This window comes from Drosophila miranda (assembly GCF_003369915.1).
Source record: "Drosophila miranda strain MSH22 chromosome Y unlocalized genomic scaffold, D.miranda_PacBio2.1 Contig_Y1_pilon, whole genome shotgun sequence".
Taxonomy (NCBI): domain Eukaryota; kingdom Metazoa; phylum Arthropoda; class Insecta; order Diptera; family Drosophilidae; genus Drosophila; species Drosophila miranda.
In genome coordinates, this window is record NW_022881603.1 from 37,081,511 (window position 1) to 37,094,240 (window position 12,730).

Genomic DNA, 12,730 nt, shown 5'->3' on the forward strand with positions numbered 1-12,730 from the left:
ATTTTTGTAGCAGTGACATATCACAGAAGTCTGGGTCCAAAACATCGTTGCTCTAGCTCTTATAGTCTTTGAGCACTAGGCGCTGAAGGGGACGGACAGACGGACGGACGGACAGACAGACAGGGCTCAATCGACTCGGCTATTGATGCTGATCAAGAATATATATACTTTATGGGGTCGGAAACGATTCCTTCTGGACGTTACACACATCCACTTTTACCACAAATCTAATATACCCCAATACTCATTTTGAGTATCGGGTATAAAAACTATATTTTATGAGATTCTGAACAAGTACAGAAAGGACGACTGGAACATTCTATCAACAGATGCCTCAGTTACAGAAAGTACATGTGGCATAGGAATAGTAGAATGGCCTAGTGGAAATATCCACAAGTACAAAATAGAAAACAGATTATCCTCAGTAGGTGCCGAACTCGTAGGTCTTAAAAAGACCTGCGAACTATGTCTTAAATATAATTACAAAAAGGCTTTGATTTTAAGTGATGGATTAGGAGCTATTAATTTACAATAAATATAAAACACAGCTACAAGGAGGCTCAAAGAGAAATTAGGAACTTTTTAGTATACAAATGGAATGAGGACTACAGGACGAAGTGTAGGACGAAGGGATCCAGCCTCATAGACATATTTCCAGACATACCCAGTAAACCCTGGCATTTTTCTCTTAAATGGAATGCTAAAAGCATCAAGACCATTAACAGACTTATGACGGGACACACATACGACAAAGTCTTCCTACACAGAATCAAAGCAATTGACTCAAATATCTGCGAAACGTGCAATGTAACTGAATATGCCGAACACCTGATCTTCGATTGCCAAAGATTTGCCGGGCTCAGAAGGAAATTCAAAATCTTTAAATATTATAACAATTTACATCAATTATTAATAAAAAAAGAGCCGCTACATCTCAGACAGCTGGCAATCTTCATCAAAACTGCTGACTTAAACTTTTGACCCCTTTTTTCTTCATCATGTTATAAAGTAATTTCAGTTTATTTTCTAAAACAGTTAAGTAATTTTCCTCCTTTTTTTTATATACCGACCTGTCAAACTCGCCAAACTACATCACCAGTATCTGATCAATGTGGCTACAGTGCTACGATCAAAATTCCGATCATCCTTGAGATAATTTAAAACAAAAAAAAAAAAAAAAAAAAAATTGCTTTCGGTTGAATACTAGCTAGCAACAACTATCAGCACTGAACACATATTTTTAACCGATAATCTAATCAATTTTATATAAAAGTGGCTAATTTTAAGTACCATCTTTATTGGCATTGTTTATAAAATAAGGTTTCAATAAAAAATGTCAACAATTTCCACTAAGTTAATTTCTTTACATGGTAACTACCCATTTGCTACATATTAAAATCATTTATATAAAGGGGAATATGTGTACTTTTCAAAATTGTTGGCCCATAGTTCTTTTCCATATAAGCCCCATGGAAGCGCCAGTGTGAAAAACCCCCGTTATGCATATTTTTACATTCCTTTTTTTATATTTTTGAAAACATTGAGATTTTGATGGCAAGTGATCAAGATTTCGATGATTTCCCGCATTAATAATCGATGTGGCTCTAAATTGCATTTTTACACGACTTCTACATTGGGGCATTGGCCAATGTGAGTGCATAACCTTAATATACTGGAAAATACTATGGAAAGAATTTTTATAGTTTGCAAGGTGTGTGAACCAGACATTGTGGAAAGAAAATAAGTGTACTAAGTGACTTGGCGATAAAGAATACGGTCTGAAATATGCCACATATACCCACTTAAGACCCCTCTATTTAAACAGTCATTGTAGATACCTCCTATCCCTTCTTTTACTCACAAAAAAAAACACACTATATCCACGATATTCACTATTTTCGGTGCAATATTAAAATACCCCTTTGGCATACAATGGGCTAATCGTTCTGTGATTTGATATTATTAGCTTGCTAGGACTTTATAGCTGAACATGAAGTTTATCCGATTGATGGATTATTTTTCTAAAATAGTTTCCAACTTTTGCTAGTCATTCTTATTGGATTTGTTTAGAATTTTCGCGAGTTTTCAAAGTGAAAATTTTGAAAAATATACCGCTAAAAATTATTGTGTAAAAAAAGCACTACCTTTAAAAAAACTGCATACAAAATACCAGATTAAATTGTTAAACAAATTCCAAGTCCCCAATCTATCAAAAAAAGTTTCCTTGCCAGGTAAAAAAGAGGTAAATATTATTATTATTAGTATTATTTTCCGCGGTCTAACTCGAGTTGTTATCCAGTTTAAATAAAGGGGCTTAAGTGGGCTAAGTTCGTTTTTTCATCGGTATGGCACGCTGAAAAGGCGCCATTCTTAAGAAGCGTCCCTCCATTTTTTTTAAACTCCTAAATAATTACTGCTCGACGGCATAATGCAGCGCCACAGGGAATTATATAAACAGCAATCACTTGCTTTCAGCCCACGCAATTTCAATGAGCAGAACCGGGAACTCCAGAATGCGGCGCTTTCAAAGCAACCGCATTATTAGTGTTAGTCCAACTCCCGTCAAGCGTGCGGCACCTATACCGCCCGCAGAGGAGGCGCAGCCACGCCTTACCTATGTCGCTCCTCCTAAGGAGAATCGAAAACCAGAGCTGCCTCAGCAGCAGAGGAACCCCACCCGGGACCTTTACATAAAGCGCTTCGTGGATTGGAAGGCTGCCAGGAAGGAACAAACAAAGAACGAGCAAATTGCTCGTCGTGGTCAAAAGATGTTCACATATAAAACCGAAACACTTAAACCTGCGACAAACCCCCAGAAAGAGCAGGAGAACGCTCCGGCATTTGTGCCGCCAAAAAGGCACTCCTTATATGTTTTGGCAAAAAAATCTCAGTGTACGCAGACGGCAGCGGAGAGGAAACAGCCTTTGGCAACCCAATTGCGTACCCAGGGTCATCCATCGCGTCCTCAACCGGTCACTGTGAAGACCCAAACATCAAACATGAAACATCAAACATCAGCAAGGAATGTCCAGCCAGCCACAGTGAAGCCTGCACCTTCACGTGCATTGCCCTTGAAGCCTACAGCAGGCCCAAAGCCCAAGGCAGCAGATTTGGTCGTTGGACCTTCTGCAAATGGCGTTGTTCATTTGCCAAATGTGAGGACGCAACCATTCGAAAAGCCGGCCGTGAGTAAGCCCACCTTAAAAATACCAGCAGTGAAACCAACGCCCATTCAAGGAGGCGGCGGAGGGGGAGCTGCGGGAAAATTTAAGTCGACCGCAGTAGCAAAAGGGCCGGCAATAAAAAACAAGCTTGCCAGCCAATTGTCGACCAGAATGAAGGCCAAGAGCAACGTCAGCAAGTACGTAGGTCTTCAAAAGAATGTTCGAAATCGGCCGGAGCTGATGAGAGAGTTGGTTGAGGCTGGGACCACTGAACTCCCACTGCCTCCCAATACGCCGCTGGAAGAGAAGATAAGTTTCCCTGCTCTGGCCACAAACAGCATGTATTTGCCCGGTGAGGAGTATCCTGTTGCCAATCGGCGGGCCCTCGAGTCGGTGCTCTACTTTCGCCTACAGCTGGAGAATGAGATTCGACGACTGCGAGATATCTGCAGCGAGTGGGAAGCCTATAGCAAGGAGAATGAGGCGCATCTGGTTGAGACGGGCGGCATAGATATGATCAATGTGGCAATTGGACAGACAAATTTGCTCTCTACCAAGAAATTGATGCAGTTCAGCGGTCTGATTGACCGTTGCGAGGCGGGAGCTACGGGCAAGAACCATCGACCCTACGATGGCAGCGAGGAGACGAAACCCGTCCAGGCAGAGGATCTGGAAGGGTGGTGGGACATGCTGCGACTCCAGAGTGAGAATGTTGACAAGCGCTTTGATAACTTGAAGCGATGGAAACAGAACAATTGGCAGGACCCCGATGCAGTTGAGGAATCGAAAATACCAGCCAAGCCTTTGGAAACGATTCCTTCTGGACGTTACACACATCCACTTTTACCACAAATCTAATATACCCCAATACTCATTTTGAGTATCGGGTATTGTTGTTGCTCCGTGCGTAATGAATAACGCGTAGTTTTGTGTTTGTCGCCTTTTAGTTAGTCACTTGCTCTGTTTTTTTGTGTTGTTTTATCAGCCTTGAATGCACCACACTCACACACGCGCACAGCATACATACATATGTATGAGGGTTTCTTTCGTATTTTCCAGCTCTGTTGAGATTAAAATAGTGCTCTTATTACTTTGATTTCCATTTTATTATACAGTCAAGGAAAAAAGTCAACATACAGCACCGATTTTTCAATATTTCGGGTTTTCGCAATGAAAATTAAAAAAGTTGGTATGCCATTATTTAGGACACTTAAAGTTATTATTATTTCAGAAAAAAAACTTAAACAAAAATTATGTATACTAAAGTTACAACGAAAAAACATAAAATGTTCACGGAAAAATGTGTACATACAGCCTCTATGCTTTTGTATTATAGTCTCAAAGTCATCTTAATATTAATACTTTTTATACTTTTAATATTTGGTTGGTCCACCTTTGGCATCTATTACAGCCTGTAGTCGTCGGGGCATCGATGCCACCAAATTTTCGGTTGTTGTGGGCGGAACTTTGGCCCAAGCTCGAATGAGGGCGGTTTTGAGGCTTTCCCGACTACTGATGTTATACTTCCGTACCAATCTTTCTAAAATGTCCCAAAGATGTTCGATTGGGTTAAGGTCTGGAGATTGGGGTGGTGAACGAAGCTGTCTTGGGGCATAATACAGCAACCAATCACGCACAACATGTGCGGTGTGCTTTGGATCGTTGTCCTGTTGGAAGATCCAACTGCTTCCCAGGCTCAATGTATCCACCGATGTTTCCAAATTTTCTTCCAATATCTTCTTATACTGGAAGCGATCCATATTCCCTTCCACAAACACCAAATTACCTACTCCAGGCGACGCCATAGCGCCCCAAGCCATTACAGTACCACCTCCATGTTTGACGGTGGGTATTATGTTTATAGGGTCAAGAGCGGTGTTTGCCTTTCTCCAAACTCTGGAACGGCCATCACTTCCGAAAATGTTGTATTTATTTTCATCTGTAAATAAAACGCTTTTCCAAAAGTTTGGATCCTTATTTAAGTGCGCTTTGGCGAATTCCAGGCGCAAAATCCGATTCTTTTCTGAAATCAATGGTTTCTTTCGTGGAACTCGGCTCTTGAAACCATCCTGTGCAAAAAATTGGCAATTGTTTTTGGGTGCACAATGACTCCTGAACACTTTTCGATGTGTTCCGCCAATTTTGGAGCACATCGGTGGATACATTGAGCCTGGGAAGCAGTTGGATCTTCCAACAGGACAACGATCCAAAGCACACCGCACATGTTGTGCGTGATTGGTTGCTGTATTATGCCCAGACCTTAACCCAATCGAACATCTTTGGGACATTTTAGAAAGATTGGTACGGAAGTATAACATCAGCAGTCGGGAAAGCCTCAAAACCGCCCTCATTCGAGCTTGGGCCGAAGTTCCGCCCACAACAACCGAAAATTTGGTGGCATCGATGCCCCGACGACTACAGGCTGTAAAAGATGCCAATGGTGGACCAACCAAATATTAAAAGTATAAAAAGTATTAATATTAAGATGACTTTGAGACTATAATACAAAAGCATAGAGGCTGTATGTACACTTTTTTCCGTGAACATTTTATGTTTTTTCGTTGTAACTTTAGTATACATAATTTTTGTTTAAGTTTTTTTTCTGAAATAATAATAACTTTAAGTGTCCTAAATAATGGCATACCAACTTTTTTAATTTTCATTGCGAAAACCCGAAATATTGAAAAATCGGTGCTGTATGTTGACTTTTTCCTTGACTGTATAAACAATAACTCATATATTTGATTGCGCGTTGTGTGTAGTTCTCCTCTCCTCTCCTTTCTTTAATATTCTTGGGCGAGAAAAGCGATTAAAAATACACCGACAACCGACAAGGCAGGCAGAGCGAGAATTGACAGGCGGCGGCGGCAGCGGCGAACCGACACCGACAGAGAGGGGAGTGTGTGCGTGCGTAACTTAACCGATGACATCGTAAATTCACGGAAAAGCAGGTAGGACAAAAGCAATTAAGCATTGGCCTTCCATGGGGCAGAATCGGGGTAAACCTTGGCGTTTCAAACCGATTGAATGTATGTGGTTTTAACAGGAATTTAATTTTACAAAGTAGGGCGTGTGTTCTTGCTGCTGGCAATGCTCTTGCCGTGACGTTGTTTGTTTTAGTTTTTTTAACCCCAATAAACACACGCACACACTTGTATTTATTCGGCGAATTTCGTGGGGTGTCTACTGCATATATTAATACATATTCCAGGCTCTGTCGCAGCTGTCTAAAAACGTATTCTCTTTCTCGACACTTGACACACACTTGATAAAGTTGAATGCTTATTTTTGCTTACTTTTATTATTCACTTTTATTTTCATACGTGCAATGGTAAACAGACACTCAGAAATATACCGAAACTACGTCACAAATTTCAAAATATGCCGAAAATATACTGACGTATTATTTGTATTCAAGCTGAATCAAATTGCTTTCGGTCACTTCCGTTTCATCAGCGAGCGAGACCGGTCGTGTTTTTTCTTAACAGTCTGAAAAGTGACTTTTTCCAAGCAACAAAGGCTTAATTAAAAGTGATTGTACAAATTGGATCATTGTTTATTTCATACAAATCTTCATCAATATATAAATTATTCCTCTTTTCATTTCCCAAAGGAGAGGTAAGTCTTTGGCAATCTAGTTAAACCAGCAAGTATGGCGGACGCCGGTCACTCGGTGTCTGCCAAATTGAAACCCCCTGATCAGGTGGCAAAAAGCGGCAAAATTCAAACCCAAAAAACAATAGCAAAAAACTTCAGTGCTTTGTGTTCAGGTGTGAAAGAGGACATATTCGACAGCTTGACTAACGAAAAGTACCCAGCAAAAAAGATGCGCAAGGAACAAAAAAGCGACAACACCAATACAGTCATAAATAACAAAATGCTGATAGACGATGACAGTAACAAAATGGTGGAGGCTTCTGACGGTGTGACCGTTCACAATTCTCACACAAATGCCATAAATGGTTTTACTGGAAATACTGAAATGACTAAAAAACACTGAATAAAAATACTAATCCGATTATAAACCCATCAAATGTAGGTATCGAAAGAGAAACAGTGTTGTATAGTGAGTGCCACATCGGTGATGCGGCTGTACTAGTATCGACTAAGAGCAGTACCATCTTCGAAAACAAAAACACCAAAAATGGCTTATTCTTTTTTGAAAAAATAAGACACCTTAAAATCAAAGGAATTTAAGAAATCGTAGATCTTGCGCCACTCTATACAAGATTTATTTTAAGGTTTTCAGCGAAGCAAATGATTTAGTTTTAAATGAGGAGTTAACAAAAATGAATTTAGTGGTATTTATACCAAAAGACTATGTGGAATCCTATGGAGTAATTAAAGGGGTGCCCCTCGGTTTTTCTGAGAATGAAATTATGGATAATATTACTTCTAACATAAAAATTAAGTCAATTGAAAGATTAGCAAGAAGGCAGAAAATAACAACCGATGACAACAACGAAACATTCAAGCTCATACCATTAGAAACAGTAAAAATTGGTTTTGAGGGTTCAGACATCCCAGAAAAGGTATCTCTTTTTGGGATATGTGGGATGAAAGTAAGCATATATGTTCCCAGAGTAAGGCAATGTTATAATTGTGGCAGACTTGGTCACACTTCGACCAGATGCAAATCAGCTAGGAGGTGCTATAAATGCGGAGTCGAGGAGTGCAATGGGTCGTGCACTGGTCTCAAGTGTATCCTTTGCAATGGGAAAAATCACTCAGCTAGGGACAGACTGATGTGCCCAGTATGGGAAAAGGAGATGGACATTAACAAAATAATGACAATCAAAAAAATCGCGCGTAAGGAAGTGCTTAGCACTTACTCAATCCATCAAAATTTTTCGCTGTTAGATAATTATGAAAAAAACTATCCAAAACTAGACATAAATGAGGAAAATGTTCAAACCAAAAACGTTAAAGCAAATGAAGTTTTAAAAAAATACAGTTATGCGAGCAGGTTAGTGCAGAGACCTTTGGTTCCTGCACAAAAACCCCACTATCACTTAGAATCATATACCAGCGATTCTAATAATCACGTACCATTTTTTGAAAACAAAGAACTAAAAGAAAACAAATTTACCATTCAACAGATGGTTGACATGTTGTCTTGTTTAGTCGACTCAAATGATGTGTCACATCCATCAAAAAAAGTGACCAGTACAAATGATTACAATATGGAACATAATGCAGACAGAAAAATGAACAAACAGAGAGAAACGAACCTTTTTAAAACATCTAAATAAATATGAAATTTTTACAACATAACATTCAATCTATTAAAGCCAATAAAAACGACCTAGTATTCTACTTAAACAATGAAAACTTCGACTTTGCCATTCTGGCTGAAGTTTTCTCTCACGATCTCCGTTTTAGGAAACTAGCTAACTTCAATATGTTAGAAAAACATAGAGAGGACGGTTATGGAGGAGTGGCGATTGCCTACAAAAAAGAATTAAGAGTTAAAAGACTGATATATGAGACAGAGCAAGATTTAATTATAGCAAGAACCATCAACAACAAAGATAAATTTCTTATCACCTCAGTATATTTTGAACCTTTGTTGTCTCTTGCATCCTTCAAGCAAGCGATTAACAATCTCCTTGAATATTTAGATGCATTCGGAAAAGTCATAATTGCAGGAGATTTTAACGCAAGACATACCTTTTCTGGAGACAGAACCAACAGTGGAAAGGGAACTTTTCTCATGCAAGCTATGTCAAATGCTGGCTACAGTCTAGCAAATGACCACAGTCTCACATTCAGAAGACACATCGACTCAACATCAGGGTCTGTACTCGATTTAACTTTCACAAAGGGTATTCATATAGAGAATTGGAAATGCGAAAAGTTTTACCTAGGAGGCAGCCACCATCACCCAATAACCTTTGAAACAGCAGGATATCAACACAAACTCAAAACTTTCCTTGCCAAAAACAGGCTACTGAAAAAGCTAAGCCAGTTTGAGGCCGACAAAGATATGGATAATTTAGCGAAGAACATCCAACAGGAAATAAAAGCAGCTACTTATGAAATCAAAAACAAATGTCCAAAATTATGGTGGGACGAGAATTTAGCCAAATTATTCAGGGAGTTTGCAGAGTCGCAGAAGAAGGCAGCTTCAGAACCCTCCTTTCAAAATTATTGTTCTGTTGTTAACCTCAAGGTTAAATGGAAAAAATCTGTTAAAATTGCCAAAAGAACTAGCTATGCCAGGAAGTTAACAGAGTTAAATGTAAAATCGAACTCAAGAGAAGTCTGGAGATTCCTCAGAAATCTAAAAAACTGTCAAGAGGACACCCCAGAAATTTTCAACCCTGACAAAGCTGGGCCATACCTGGAATTCCTTAACGAACAAATAACCTCAGAAGCAAAGGATGTAGACGAAGAAATGTACTCAACCAAGAACAATGAAAATCCTTTCTTTTCCTTGGAAGAGTTAGAGGCTGTGTTAGTCAGAAACAGAAAAACGGCAGGAGGAATAGATCACATCACATACGAGATGCTGAGTGGTCTTAACACTAGTATAAAGACAGAACTTGTACATTTTTACAACCGTCGAGTGGCTATGTGCGATTTCCCAGTCGAATGGAGATCTATCAGAATTGTACCAATACCGAAAAAAAACATGGATCTGACTGACTTAAAACATTTTCGACCCATATCCCTCATTTCGGTTCTAGCCAAGACAGTAAATGGCATGGTGAAAGCCAGGCTGGAAAAGCATATACAAGAAAACAAGATTATACCCTACAGATCTTATGCATACCAAAAAAACAAGTCTGCAGCGATGTGCATAAATGATGTCATCAATGTGGTAGCGGCAAAGAAAAAGAACAAGGAACACGTTACTCTTGTGGTTGTTGACCTCAACAATGCCTACAATTGTGTCAACCTGAAATTCTTAAAAAGACTAATGGAAAATGAGTGTTTTCCTAAAACATACATTGACTGGATCATCAGTTTTATGTCTATGAGACTACTAAAAATAGGGGAAGCTGTTCAGGTAGTTCAGGGAGGAATCCCACAGGGCTCTTGTCTGTCGCCCCTCCTTTTTAATGTATGCACAAAAAGACTACATCAGATCTGTGATAGAAATACTTATATGATGCAATTTGCAGATGACTTCGTTATAATCTCTCACAACAGAGAGTTTACTGTAGCGGTTGAAAACCTTAATAAAAAAACTAAATGACTTTAACCTTCTATGTGGTGATCTCGGTTTTAGCTTCAATCCAAGCAAATCTGCAGCAATGAATGTAGGAAAAAGACAGGTCAGAGCGGTAAATATTTCTGTTAGAAATGTGCCTATACCAAATCGAAAAGATATCCGTTTCTTAGGCAGAATGATTAGCGCAAACATGTCAAATGTCAGTCATGTAAAAATGGTTAAAGAACAAACAAAACGAGGGGGAACGTTGTGAGTTGCTGCGGACACCGCAACTCTACGGTTATACCCGATACTAAGTCAGTATGGCTCTCCTCCGGCAGACGCCGCTAATATTAAACGACACGACAAAGAGTGCGTGCGAGAGAGACAGAAAATCAGTCTGAGCGTGACGTCGGGCCACTGCAAATTGATTTGTTCCTATTGGCTATAAAAATGATCTGATCTGATCCAGATTCAGCAATCTGATAGATATGGTCATTATCTATGATTCTGCGTTTTTAGTTTTCTCGAATGTGCAATATTGTGGATGCAACAGATTTTCGTCCTTTGTGTGGGCGGAAGGGGGTGGGGCGAAATTTTGAGATTTACGTTTTATAGTAAAATCTAACAGGAGTGCGGATACCAAATTTGGTTACTCTAGCCTTAATAGTCTCTGAGATTTTTGAATATCCCCAGATTTTCGTCCTTTGCGGGGGCGGAAGGGGGTGTGGCGAAATTTTGAAACAAACTCGTCTCGGTCCGATATATTAGGAGTGTGAATACCAAATTTGGTTGCTCTAGCTTTTATAGTCTCTGAGATCTAGGCGCTAATGTTTTACTCTAAGCAAAGCCGCCTAAGCTACGTGTGTGTTAGAGAGAGACAGGGCGAGAAAAAATGAAATTGTTTTCTTGATGCTGGCTATAATAATAATACGATCCAATTCAGATTCCGCAGTCTTAAAGATATGGTCATTCTCTACAACTCTACGTTTTTGGTTTTCTCATATCTTTAAAATTGTGGATGCCACAGACTTTCGTCCTTTGTGGGGGCGGAAGTGGGCGGGGCGAAGTTTTGAAATATTTTTGTAGCAGTGACATATCACAGAAGTCTGGATCCAAAACATCGTTGCTCTAGCTCTTATAGTCTTTGAGCACTAGGCGCTGAAGGGGACGGACAGACGGACGGACGGACAGACGGACAGGGCTCAATCGACTCGGCTATTGATGCTGATCAAGAATATATATACTTTATGGGGTCGGAAACGATTCCTTCTGGACGTTACACACATCCACTTTTACCACAAATCTAATATACCCCAATACTCATTTTGAGTATCGGGTATAAAAATGCAACAGACTCCTCCAGCTTGCGACTACTATCAAATCAGGTCTAAAACCTAAAACAAGTACCAACATCTTCAAAGCTTTTATTAGAACAAAACAAGAATATGCTATCACAAGTTTTTCAGACATGGGATCTGGAGCAAGTAAAGATATAGAAATAGCGCAAGCTAAATCACTCAGAAGGTGTGTTGGGGTGCCACCTGACACAAGCAAACACGAAATTTTTGTCCTCGCTGGTGTAATGCCACCTGTTTTCAGGGCGAAATGGCTTACAGCCAAAGAACTGCTTAAAATTAAAAGGTTCAATCCAACAATGTTTGACGAGCTAATACGCTCAAAAGCGGATACGAGTTACACACGTACTTTAAGAGAATTTAATTCCATCTTTGTAAACACTCAAGAATGTGATAGTGTTAACACATGTAACAAAATCCATGTATTAGATAAATTTTTAACTAAGGGTAAAGAAGAATACTCGAATGAAGAAATAAAAACTATATTTAATGAGATTCTGAACAAGTACAGAAAGGACGACTGGAACATTCTATCAACAGATGCCTCAGTTACAGAAAGTACATGTGGCATAGGAATAGTAGAATGTCCTGGTGGAAATATCCACAAGTACAAAATAGAAAACAGATTATCCTCAGTTGGTGTCGAACTCGTAGGACTTAAAAAGGCCTGCGAACTATGTCTTAAATATAATTACAAAAAGGCTTTGATTTTAAGTGATGGATTAGGAGCTATTAATTTAATTAAAAATAAGAATACAGACTCGTACCTAGTGAATGATATTCACAACATAATTAACCAATCAGACATTCAGAAACTTGACATTCTATGGGTCCCTGGTCACAAGGGTGTGGCCATCAACGAAAAGACTGACATAGCAGCAAAGGCTGCTACAAGTGAGGGGTTTACAATAAATATAAAATACAGCTACAAGGAGGCTCAAAGAGAAATTAGGAACTTTTTAGTTTACAAATGGAATGAGGACTACAGGACGAAGTGTAGGACGAAGGGATCCAGCCTCATAGACATATTTCCAGACATACCCAGTAAACCC

At 39.4% G+C, this 12,730-nt stretch overlaps 1 protein-coding gene and 1 long non-coding RNA gene across 3 annotated transcripts; one reads left to right on the forward strand and one right to left on the reverse strand.

Annotated features, from left to right (window-relative positions):
• Positions 1–2,105: 2,105 nt before the first annotated feature.
• On the forward strand, positions 2,106–4,089 carry LOC117191650 (guanylate kinase-associated protein mars-like). Its single transcript, XM_033396456.1, has 3 exons — positions 2,106–2,242; positions 2,300–3,990; positions 4,046–4,089. Exons 2-3 carry the CDS (start codon positions 2,490–2,492, stop codon positions 4,087–4,089), a joined length of 1,545 nt encoding a protein of 514 aa, XP_033252347.1. The 5' UTR covers positions 2,106–2,242; positions 2,300–2,489.
• Positions 4,090–4,119: 30 nt separating this feature from the next.
• Positions 4,120–6,605, reverse strand: LOC117191171. 2 transcript variants are annotated; one of them, XR_004473953.1, is made up of 2 exons: positions 6,367–6,605; positions 4,120–4,225 (listed from the first exon to the last, which is right to left on the reverse strand). It is a non-coding gene; the product is annotated as an uncharacterized LOC117191171 (long non-coding RNA). The 2 variants fall into 2 exon arrangements; XR_004473952.1 differs by having other exon boundaries at positions 6,461–6,604.
• Between the last annotated feature and the right edge of the window lie 6,125 nt (positions 6,606–12,730).

Coding starts and splice junctions, on each gene's coding strand:
- LOC117191650 (XM_033396456.1), top strand. CDS start 2,490: ATGAGCAGAACCGGGAACTCCAGAATGCGGCGCTTTCAAAGCAACCGC. Junction 3,991..4,045: donor GGAAACGATTCCTTCTGGAC/GTTACACACATC, acceptor ACTCATTTTGAG/TATCGGGTATTGTTGTTGCT.